This window comes from Macaca mulatta, chromosome 17 (genome assembly GCF_049350105.2).
Source record: "Macaca mulatta isolate MMU2019108-1 chromosome 17, T2T-MMU8v2.0, whole genome shotgun sequence".
NCBI lineage: Eukaryota > Metazoa > Chordata > Mammalia > Primates > Cercopithecidae > Macaca > Macaca mulatta.
This window is the reverse complement of record NC_133422.1, coordinates 12,140,804-12,153,063: the sequence shown is the minus strand read 5'-3', so window position 1 is coordinate 12,153,063 and position 12,260 is coordinate 12,140,804. Positions and strand designations below refer to the sequence as shown.

The window sequence follows — 12,260 nt, the reverse complement described above, 5'->3', positions numbered from 1 at the left end:
AGCGAGGCTAGGAGTTTATGACCAGCCTGGCCAACATGGCGAAACCCCATCTCTACTAAAAATACAAAAATTAGCTGGGCATGATGGTGTACACCTGTAATCCCAGCTACTTGGGAGGCTGAGGCATGAGAATTGCTTGAAACAGGAGGCAGAGGCTGCAGTGAGCCAATATCTCTCCACTGCACTCTAGCCTGAACAACAGAGCAAGACCCCATCTCAAAAAGAAAAAAAAAAAAGATTCAATGATTTCCTGGCTAGATTTCAGACTTGCATGGGGACTGCAGTCCCTCTGTTTTGGCCAATTTCTCCCACTTGAGATGGGAGCATTTACCCAATACCTGTACCCCCATTGTATCTTGGAAGTAATGAATTTGCTTTTGATTTTACAGGCTCATAGATGGAAGAGATTTGTCTTGTCTCAGATGAAGACTTTGGACTTGAATTTTTGAGTTAATGCTGGAATTAGTTAAGAATTTCGGGGACTGTTGGGAAGGCATGATTGGTTTTGAAATGTGGAAAGGACATGAGATTTGGGAGAGTCTGGGGCAGAATGATATAGTTTGGCTCTGTGTCCCTACCCAAATCTCATCTCAAATTGTAATCCCCATGTGTTGAGGGAGAGATCTGGTGGTAGGTGACTGGATCATGGGGGTGGTTCTCCCATGCTATTCTTGTGCTAGTGAGGGAGTTCTCACGAGATCTCATGGCTTAAAAGTGGCAGTTGACCCTACATTCTCTCCTGCCACCTTATGAAAAATGTATTTGTTTCTCCTTTGTCTTCTGCCATGATTGTAAGTTTCCTGAGGCCTCCTCAGCCAAGTGGAACTGTGAGTCAATTAAGCTTCTTTCCTTTAGAAATTACCCAGTCTCAGGTATTTTGTATAGCAGTGTGAGAACAGATTAATACAGAGCTGCTTCTTATGGATGAGCAAATAAAGTAGTTTCTTGAGAAGGAATCTACTCCTGGTGAAGGTGCTGTGAATATTGTTGAAATGACAACAAAGGATTTAGAATATTACATAATACTCTGATAAAGCAGAGTTTGACAGAATTGACTCCAATTATGAAAGCAGTTCTACCGTGGATAAAATGCTATCAAACAGCATTGCATGCTACAGAGAAATCTTTCATGAAAGGAAAAGTCAATCAGTGTTGCAAATGCTCTTGTCTTATTTTAAGAAATTGCCACAACCGCCCCAACCTTCAGCAACTACCACTCTGATCATTCAGCAGGCATCAACATCAAGGAAAGATCCTCCACCAGCAAAAATATTACAACTCACTGAAAGCTCAGATGATCATTAGCATTTCTTAGCAATAAAGTATATTAAGGTATGTGCATTGTTTTTTTAAGACACAATGCTACTACCACACATTTAAGAGATTACGCTATAGTGTAAACATTACTTTTGTATGCTCTGGGAAGTCAAAATATTCATGTGATGTGCTCTACTGTAATATTTGCTTTATTGCGGTATCCACAGTATCTCTGAGGTATGCCTGTAAATGATTTCATAATCACTTATTTATGAAAATAGTTGATAATTTTAAGCAAATAAAATATAAGAAGCAATATTTCTGCAGATAACTATGGAACTATAAGTTCTATAGAACATGTTATATCTTCTATATAAATCATGAGGAAATGAAGAAAAACATAAAATCTTCAGCAACAACAAAAGGGAGATATGAAAAAATAAAATTTATGTCATATAAACATAAAAACACCACGATTTTTAACATTAAAATTGACACCACAATAGGCCCTAGTTCCAGGCATCATAACACATGAAAACTAATAACTACAATGACAAAAATGCAAAAGTCACATAATATAGGTAAGAACTCAGGAAAAATACTACAAATGGCTTAGGGAAAAATAATCTGATATTTCTGTCCCTTGTTGCTATGCTTTCTCTAATACCAAAAAAGAATACTCCAGATACTAAAAAATAAAGTCAATTTATTATTCAAAATAAAAACTATTTACTCATTAAAAATGTTAAATTGAAAGTCTCTAAAACTTTGTTCTTATATTAGAAATAAAAATGTGTACCATATAACCCATTTTACCTTCATGTTCTTCAAATTCCTCTTGAATTTTAGTGAATAAGGCTTCTAGTCTCTTTTGTTGGGCCTCCACATATTTTGCTGCTTCCTTTTCTTCCTCTCTTTCATTGCGAAATATGTATAATCCAGATGATGTCTTCTCCATCCACTGTAATAATATGTTACACACACCAAAAAAGTCATATATATAACTTTCAAATTAATTGTATCAGGTCAGGCACGGTGGCTCACGCCTGTAATCCCAGAATTTTGGGAGACTGAGGTGAGTGATCACCTGAGGTCAGGAGTTTGAGATCAGCCTGACCAACATGGTGAAACTCCGTCTCTACCAAAAATACAAAATTATCTGGGTAGGGTGGCGCATGCCTGTAATCTCAGCTACTTGAGAGGCTGAGGGAGGAGAATCACTTGAACCCGGGAGGTGGAGGTTGCAGTGAGCCAAGATCACGCCATTGCACTCCAGCCTGGGCAAGAGACCAAAACTCCGTCACAAACAAACAAACAAAAAAATAAAGCTTATCAAAAGAAAGAAATATATGATAAGTTTCAAGAATATATCATACCTGTATAGGGTATGCTCTTTGAATAATTACATCAACACAACCAACATTTCCTCCATCACTGAAAAGTGATGATAAGGGCAGGGGAAAAGGTCCAGGGTCAGGAAAGAATCCAAGTTTGGTATACCAGCGAGCAGGCCGAGTACTGTTAGCAGAAATCTGGACAAATTAATAAATAGATGGATTTAGGAGTTAAATATGTATTCAATTCTATTACAGTTATCATAAGTTTTCATTCTTTTAGAACTGCCTTAAAAATATTCACTTTAAAAAGTCTTAGGAAGATTAGTAAGACAGTAAGTAAAAAATGTATCAAAGTGAAAATATTTTCAAAATAGAGTACTTCTCAAACATATTGTTTATACTGCTACAAGTTTTTAATGCTATTTAAATGTTTCTATTAGAAAACAGATAAAAGGAACTTCAATTTAAACATAATAGTTTAAAATACACTTATTCAATGAAGCTTCCTCAAAAAACCTACATGGACAAAGGCAACCAGAGAGAATAGGAAGTGAGGCATCACCAAAATTTTGGAAGCTAAGAATTTGTGGAACAAGTAAATGACAAAGCATCCTGAGAATGATTATGGTTAACACAAAGAGCAAATATTCATCAAACACTTACTAAGGTAACTGGCATAGTGTTAAGCACTTTACGTATATTAACAATTAATCTTTGGCCAGGCAAGGTGGCTCACGCCTGTAATCCCAACACTTTGGGAGGCCGAGGCAGGCGCATCACCTGACGTCAGGAGTTTGAGATCAGCCCGGCCAACATGGTGAAACCCCATCGCTACTAAAAAAAAAAAAAAAAAGTAGCCAGGTGAGGTGATGGGTGCCGGTAATCCCGGCTACTTGGGAGGCTGAGGCAGGAGAACTGCTTGAACCTGGAGGCAGAGGGTACGGTGAGCTGAGATTGTGCCACTGCACTCCAGCCTGGGTGACAGAGCGCGCCTCCGTCTCCAAATAAAAAAGAAAAGAAAAGAAAAAGAAAAAAACAAATTTTCTTCACAATAATCCTAAGACTCATCTCCATTTTACAGATGACGATAAAACTAAAATATGTGAGAAACTACACAACTTGCCCAAGGTTATTCAGCCACCAAACTTGTTGTAAGGAGTTAATATGAAACAAAATAATTAAAGGAACAAAATAATTAAATAACAAAATAATTAAAGGAAAACACACAGAAACTGGAGGCAACAGGTACCTGTGAAGGCTGGAGCATATGGTGGGGCTGAAAATAGGAAAAAATGGTTGACATTTTGTACAAAAGTAGTTGAAACACCAGATTTTCTTTCCTATCCCAAGTAGCCAGGTGGCTGTCCCTCCCTCATACTAAAAAAGAACCCAGGACCCTATTCTTGCTGCAGCATTTAAAAAAAAAAAAAAATGCAGGAGACTTTACTTTCTGGAGGGCTGAACCATACATATCGTGGACTCTCTGGAACACTGAGCAGACGCAGCCAGGGTGGGGGTGAGATGCTATTATTGAAAACAAAACTGAAATAAAATTTTTATGCTGAAAATGACTCTCCCTATTAATTTCCTTACTCTGCTCAACTCTCGGAACAGTCACTGATATTTGAGGGTCTCCTAGTTAAATTATCACATTACTACCCTATGAGCTGACAAGCCTCACCACACATACAACTTGTGGATCAGTCAATGATCACCATTGAGGAAAGTCTCTAACCTGAGAGATTCAAACAGAGAAAGGTTTTCATTTAAAAAAAACAAATGCAGGAAGCAGAAAAAATGAAAATGAAAACAAAACATTAATCATTAGCTTTAGAAAGATAAGAAGATACTGTATCTATGAAACAAGAACTGAATGTCACAAAGAGAGAAAACATTTAGGGAATAATAAAGGTCTCTTGAAAATTATGTTGGTAGACACAAATTCACTTTAAGAATTAGAAGAAAAGGGCTGGGCACAGTAGCTCAAGCCTGTAATCCCAGCACTTTGGGAGGCCAAGGCAGGCGGATCACGAGGTCAGGAGTTCGACACTAGCTTAGTCAACATAGTGAAGCCCTATCTCTACTAAAAATACAAAAAAATTAGCCAGGTGTGGTGGTGGATGCCTGTAATCCCAGCTACTCAGGAGGCTGAGGCTGAGGCAGGAGAATTGCTTGAATCTGGGAGGAGGTGGTTGCAGTGAGCCAAGATCGTGCCACAGCACTCCAGCCTGGGCAACAGTGCAAGACCCCATCTCAAAAAACAAAGAATTAGAAGAAAAGACAACCCTAATTTGAGGGTTGCGAAATGGTTATATTTTAATTCTATTATTCCTTATTTGTTGAAACATTTTTATAAACAGAAACTTCCCCTGATCTACTTGAGGGTCCCAATATATAGATCACATAAGAGAAGAAAGATAAATGCTTGATTTTTTTCTCCTTTTACTTAGTCTTTGTTGTTTTTTTGAGGCTGAGTCTGGCCCTGTCACCCAGGCTGAAGTGCAGTAGCACGATCTCAACTCACTGCAACCTCTGCCTCCTGGGCTCAGGTCATCCTCCCACCACGGCTTCTCAAGTAGCTGGGACTACAGGCGCATGCATACCATGACACCTGGTTAATTTTTGTATTTTTTGTAGAGATGTGGTTTTGTCATGTTGACCAGGCTGGTCTCACACTCCTGAATGCAAGCAATCTGCCCACCTTAGTCTCCCAAAGTACTGTGATTACACGCGTGAGCCACTGTGCCTGGGCTTTAGTTTTTAAAACAATGAGAGTAGAGGTATCATTTGTTATGAATTTCAATTTTTTGCTATTATCCTTTTTTCTTTTTTTTCTTTGCAATGGAGTCTTGCTCTGTCACCCAGGCTGGAGTGTGGCGGCAAGATCTTGGCTCACTGCAACCTCCGCTTCCTGGGTTGAAGCAATTCTCCTTGCCTCAGACTCCCAAGTAGCTGGGATTACAGACACCTGCCCCCAGGCCTAATTTTTGTATTTTTTAGTAGAGATGGGGTTTCACCATGTTGGCCAGACTGGTCTCGAACTCCTGACCCCAAGTGATATGCCCACCTTGGCCTCCCAAAATCTTGGGATTACAAGTGTGGGCCACTGTGCCCAGCCTGTTATTATCCTTTCTGATGCTCAAATTATTTTATCTCTGATCAGTAAGAATCTATTCTAGTACACTCCTGAGTCCTTTTGACATGACACTAGTAGTGTTTGATGCTTAGTTTTTTTCTGGTATGTCAAGACTTTCCAGATTCATATAGATCCTCCCCTGAATCTGGACTCAGACATTTCTTCAAGACACCTTGCATCTTTTTAAGAGAAAATGGTACTTAGAAAACATTCTGAGAACTAGGGATACTCAGTACTGCTGGATTGTTCATTTTTTTGTTGTTGTTGTTTTTGATAGACGAAACTAGTAAGCATGTTTTTTTTGTTTGTTTGTTTTTTCTTTGACACAGGGTCTCACTTTGTCGCCCAGGCTGGAGTGCAATGGTGTGATCTTGGCTCACTGCAACCTCTGCATCCTAGGTTCAAGTGATTCTCCCACCTCAGCCTCCCCAGTAGCTGGGACTACAGGAGCATGCCATCATGCCTGGCTAAGTTTTATATTTTTAGTAGAGACGGGGTTTCACCATGTTGGCCAGGCTGGTCTTGAACTCCTGACCTCAAGTGATCCACTCACCTTGGCCTCTCAAAGTCCTGGGATTATAGGCGTGAGCCACCGTGCCCAGCCAGCATGTATTTTTTAAAGATAATATAGATCTCGAGTTCATAATGATATTTCCAATACAAATGCAGAACTGCAAGTTTTCCTTTACTTCAATCTCACATCTGTACCTTTCTCTGATAAAAAGATCCCTGTTCTCTATAATCATATAATTACTCACATACAACAAACATACATAAAAGAGTGTAAAAGGATATTTCAACATACTTCATATCCACTATAACTTCAGAATAGGAATACCAACACTACCACCAACATGATGACTAAGAATAGTTTAAGATTTTGTTTCATTTTATAGTTATTGTTGCTGTTGTTGTTCTTGGGGAATATACCACTAGGGACATAAAACATTTTTTAGGTTACTTGAAATAGTTTCTTGGTATGATTATGCTCTAATTGAAAATACACTTAAGTTCTTTGCTTTCATTTGACTTTCTAAATTTTTAGGAATTGCTTTTTTTTTGTATTTTGTCATAAAATTATGTAAAAATATTTAAAGACAAATCTATAAAACATGACATATTAATAAAAAGAATTAGAAGAAAAAATTAAAAACCATACCAGAAGTGAGAATAAAAAAAGGTAACGAAATAGAAAGTAGGAGAAAAGACAAGAAAATTAGAGGAACAATGTAGGAGGCCTAATGTCCAAACATCAGGAGTTCCAGAAAAAAGTAGAGAAAAAAATGGAGGGAAATTATAAAAGAACCACTTAAAGAAAATTTTCCAGAACTCAACGAAGGATGATGTGTTTCTAGAGTAAGTGCCAGTAAGCATCTGGGCCAAGAATTAAAGGGAAGAAAAAAAAGTAAAAAAAAAAAAAAAAAAGACATCAAAGTACATTACTGTGAAATTTAAGGACAAAACAGGCCAGGTGCGGTGGCTCACGCCTGTAATCCCAGCACTTTGGGAGGCTGAGGCAGGTGGATCGCCTAAGATCAGGAGTTTGAGACCAGCCTGGCCAATATGGTGAAACCCCGTCTCTACTAAAAATACAAAATTTGGCTGGGTGTGGTGGCAGGCACCTGTAATCCCAGCTACTCGGGAGGCGGAGGCAGGAGAATCACTTGAACCCGAGAGGCAGAGGTTGCAGTGAGCCGAGATCACGCCATTGCACTCCAGCCTGGGTGACAAGAGCGAGACTTTGTCTCAAAAATAAATAAATAAATAAATAAAAATAAAGACAAAACAATCTTAATTTCTTAAAACCAGAGTACATAATGAATGACTGAAGATAAAAATAGCACCATGGGTCAGGTGCAGTGGTTCATGCCTATAATCCCAGCACTCTGGGAGGCTGAAGTGTGAGGACCATTTGAGCCTAGAAGTTCAAGACCAGCCTAGGCAACATAGGGAGACCTCATCTGTACAAAGTAAAACACTCCAGCCTAGGTGACAGAGTGAGAAGACATTGTCTCAAAAAAAAAAAAAAAAAAAAAAAAAGAATGCACTGAAATTAGCAGGAGCTATACTAAAGAAGATAAAAGAAATGTCTTAAAAATTCTGAAGAAATAATTTCAACCTAGAATTCTATATCGAGCCAACCTTACCCTAAGATATCAAAAAGCTGCATGCTCCTTTCCACAAGAAGCCTCTGAGAGTTGTGGGCCCTTACAACTAGGGGAAATATTCTAGAAAGATGCTATGGAAACCAGGAAATGGGGTTTCTAACACAGAAAAGAGGTAAGAATAATTTATAGAATGAAAGCTGTATGGCACACATAGAAAATGAGCACTTCAGGAAGGGCACGGTGGCTCATGCCTGTAATCCCAGCACTTTGGGAGGCTGAAGCGGGCAGATCACGAGGTCAGAAGATAGAGACCACCCTGGCTAACATGGTGAAACCCCATCTTTACTAAAAAATACAAAGAAAAAAATTAGCCAGGCGTGGTGGCAGGCGCCTGTAGTCCCAGCTACTTGGGAGGCTGAGGCAGGAGAATGGCATGAACCCAGGAGGCGGAGCTTGCAGTGAGCTGAGATCATGCCACTGCACTCCAGCCTGGGCGACAGAGTGAGACCCTGTCTCAGGGAAAAAAAAAAAAAAAAAAAAGAAAATGAGCACTTCAGAATGCAGTAAGAAAATAAAAAGGTCCAGGGGTTCTCCAAGAAAGAGAAATGGAACCAACAGAGAAATTTTAACATATTGGGCAGGATTTTTATAGCTCCTGTGTAAGGACACAGAAAATTAAGATAAATGAAAAGGACAGTTAATAACTCCATGGAAAGCAGTAAGCTGTAAAGAAAGGAAATGTGATCATAGTATATTAGGTATTAAATTGCAAAAAATATTTTTTAGTCATTATAATGTAAACACTGAATACAGATTTCACTAAAAACCATGCTGTATTAGTAGAGGGAAGATGGGGAAGAAGGTAGAGAAGTATGTAGCAGTGTTGGAGTAAGAGACTGAAATCCTCATTTTCCATAGCAGGAAGTTAACAGTTGCTCTGTAAACTAAAGAGAGAAAGAAGACAGCAGAACAAGCTAAAAAATAGTCAAAGGGACTGGAAATGATTGCCTCTGGGGACCATGAATGAGGGTGGGGAGGGTTGTGCTAGCAACTGCTTTTTTTGGTCATATGTCTTATATTAAAGTTGAGTTTCCAAATTATGCACATGCATTGATTTGATGAAAAACAAAACAAAACAAACAAAAAGCAAGAAAATGAAAGCCACTGCAAGCTTGATATTCTAAGCAACATAAAACAAAAGACTGTTTCAGCTTAATGGAATGCTTTCAGTAAAAAGCAATCAATCCAACATGGAACTAATGCCAAACAAAATACATCTTTACCTTAAAAATGTTTAATTTATAAAATGTTCTCTTTAGAGTGATCCAGAATACCAGAGAAGTAAATTCTCTGCAAGGTTACCTCTTAAGTGAATCTGAATGTACAATATTATCAGTAATTTCAGATAGCAATACTGCAGACCATTCAATATGACAAAGTCCTGTTATGTAGTTTAAAATCTACAGAGATGAAAAGTGTATTTATTACATATTTGAGAAGTACTAAAATATAATTCTCTAATCCAGAGTGGAACAGGGATCTGATCAAAGCAAAGCTATGAGAACAAGAGGGCAGCAAGTTACAGATACCAAAATCAAATGGTGCAAATTTAGTTTTGCTTTTTAATTGGAAATGTATTATTTCTCAAGAAAGATCTCTGGCCCTCCCAAAAACTGCACAAAAACTTTAACTGTCTGAAGAATATGCTTTTTATACTAAAATGATCAGTATATTTAAGAAATTGAGCATCCTTAATAAGTATTTAAAATTTGAATGTAAAACCTCTAGAATTTAACTGAATCAGTGACTGATTTTTACCAAGAATGCAAATTAATTTACCTTTAACATAAGAGATTCTGGGGCTTCAAGAGGTGTACAGGCATCAGGAGAGCCCACCAGTTCTGCTCCATGAAGAATAATCTTCTGACCAACTGTCAGTCTGCCATTCTTTAAGATAGCTAAGAGGGGAGGATCTAACTGGGCTTTAACAGCATACCATCCATCTGTAAGTTCAATAATGGCTACTTTTTGGGTATCCGCACTACTAGTTTTATTGCTAGAAGTTTCAGATATATTTGCGCTCAATGAAATTATGTCAGAAACACAGAGAACAAGTGTTTTTGCAGCTGTGTCATCCCTTTCCATTATCTTTTTTATAGCCGATCTTCTGCTTCTATCAATTTCCATATCATATCTAAAAGTAAACACAAAAATGCATATTTTAGGAAGTGTGACTCTAGAATGCCATTGTTTAAACAAATCACTGAATAATTGAGAATAAAAACTGAATTTATCTAAGAAATACTGAGAATTTAAAATTTTGTAACTAGCCATATATTGTTTCATATTGTTAAAATACGAACTCTTTTTAAAAAGCAAAAAATAAAATGCAAAAATGCTTTACTAGCAATCCCCAAATAGTGGATCAAATTAATAACTCATAGTCTTCTCATACATCAAGAGGATAAGGAGCAGGTGGGGAAAGAGGGAAGCAAGCAATGCATGAATGTGTGATCTCTCTTAAATGGGGGCTAGGGATGACAAGAGAACAGCAGTGTGGGATGGCAACTGTCACTGACAACTGGCTTGTGCAACATTTTGACATGGAAGTCACAGATTACACAGAAACCTTAACCATACTGCAGTACATGATTACATAAGGCCATGCTTTAAACTTGCCTGTATTTTAGTTGAAGAAGCACCCTTTCTGGGCTTAGGCATCTATTAGCAAATTCCTTAGGAAAGGCACATTCCATAGCTGCCAGTTTCCATATGATCCATCTATAGTGATTATAAACCCAAATTCTAGAAATAAGTTTTGGATCCACACCTGGAGTGTCACACAGAGCCCTGAACAAATAAAGGTAGAATATTATCATAAAAACCACATAGGATGATACTGAATTCAACAACTACGACTATTCTCTGTACAAAAACTACATTGTTCAAGATCATTCAGTAAGTTTTTATGAGTTCATATGATCTACAAGTAATATAATTTCAGAAAATTATTTGACATGTATCAAAATATCATACCGATAAAAACTTCACTTGCTGAGTATGGTGGCTCATACCTATACTCCCAGCATTTTGGGAGGCCGAGGCAGGAAGATTGCTTGAGGCCAGGAGTTTGAGACCAGCCTAGGCAACACAGTGAGACCCCCACATCTCTACAAAAAATAAAAAAAGTTAGCCAAGTGTGGGAGCTCACATTTGTGGTCCCAGCTACTTGGGAGGCCGTGGTGGGAGGATTGCTTGAGCCCAGGAGATTGAGGCTGCAGTGAGCCATGATAGTGCCACTGCACTCTAGCCTGGACAACAGAGTGAGACTCTATCTCAAAATATAAAAACAAAATAAAAAATTCCACTTAAGAGTCAACAGAACGATTTCAACTCATATTTGTTTCTGAAAAATGAGATCCTTGATTTTAAGTAATTACATTTTACATTATTTTTCTTATGAAAGAGATTGTTTTTAGAAATCACACCTGAGAACTGCCTTTCTTAGTTTTGGTGCTCTCCTTGATCCTGTCCCCTCTGTTCTCAAATCTCTAACTCCTCCTTTCTCATTCATACTCTTAGCACTAGGACAACAGAAGTAATCAAAAGAGAACTTTCATAAGCTCCCACCCTCTTATCTATCCACTCACAGCATCTGTATCCCTATACTTTGCCCTCTTCCAAGCATCTGCATCCTTACACTTTGTCCTCTTCTACCATTTGTACACTAGCTCCTATACCCCCTGCTGCCTACAAGGCCAACGATCAGGAAATGCCTCCTCTCTCTCCTGCATCATCAATTTTTTCCTTCTCTACTGAACGATGTGAATCTGCATAAGATACGGTTTTTTTCTACCTTGAAACAAGCCAAAACCAAGACTCTTTGATCCTACTTCCTCTCCAAGCAATGTCCCTCTCTCTGCTTCTTTCTGGCAACTCCCAAAAGAACTGACTCTATTCTGTGTCTCCAACTCCTGCTCTTCAACTGCTCTTTAACTGCATTCTAATCAGGATATCACTCCACCAACCTATTGAGCTATTTTTATTAATGTTAGTAATGTCTTCTGCAGTGCTAAATCCAGTGGCCAATCTCAGTCCTCATCTTACTTTACCTATTAGAAGCAGCTTCCACAGCTGGTCATTTTCTATTCCCTGAAATTCCATCTTCACTTGGCATGCAACACCCCATTCTGCATTTATTCCTAACTTTCTGGTTGCTCTTTCTCAGTCTCCTTTCCATGGCCTTCAAGTCATCTATATGCCGATGACTTGTGAACTGATTTCTTTGGCCTATACTTTACCTGTGTATAGACTTGCATATCCAACTGCCTACCTAACACCTCTACTTGGCTGTCTACCATTACATTTCAAGCTTCAAACGTCCAAAACCAAACTCTCCATTTCCCTCCATCTTTGGTCTTC

General features: G+C 38.4%; 1 protein-coding gene across 7 annotated transcripts in view; it reads right to left on the bottom strand.

The window, feature by feature from the left end:
• Positions 1 to 12,260, bottom strand: part of BRCA2 (BRCA2 DNA repair associated) — an 86,425-nt gene that overhangs the window by 27,759 nt on the left and 46,406 nt on the right. For all 7 annotated transcript variants that reach the window (XR_013407876.1, XM_077974177.1, XM_077974176.1 and 4 more), the window contains 4 exons: positions 10,518 to 10,688; positions 9,678 to 10,032; positions 2,634 to 2,789; positions 2,074 to 2,218 (listed from right to left, as the gene is read on the bottom strand). Coding sequence is in view for 6 of the 7 variants with exons in the window: in XM_077974177.1 (XP_077830303.1) it covers positions 2,074 to 2,218; positions 2,634 to 2,789; positions 9,678 to 10,032; positions 10,518 to 10,688 (827 nt within the window). In the remaining variant the exon portion in view is untranslated. The remainder of the gene's footprint in view (positions 1 to 2,073; positions 2,219 to 2,633; positions 2,790 to 9,677; positions 10,033 to 10,517; positions 10,689 to 12,260) is intronic.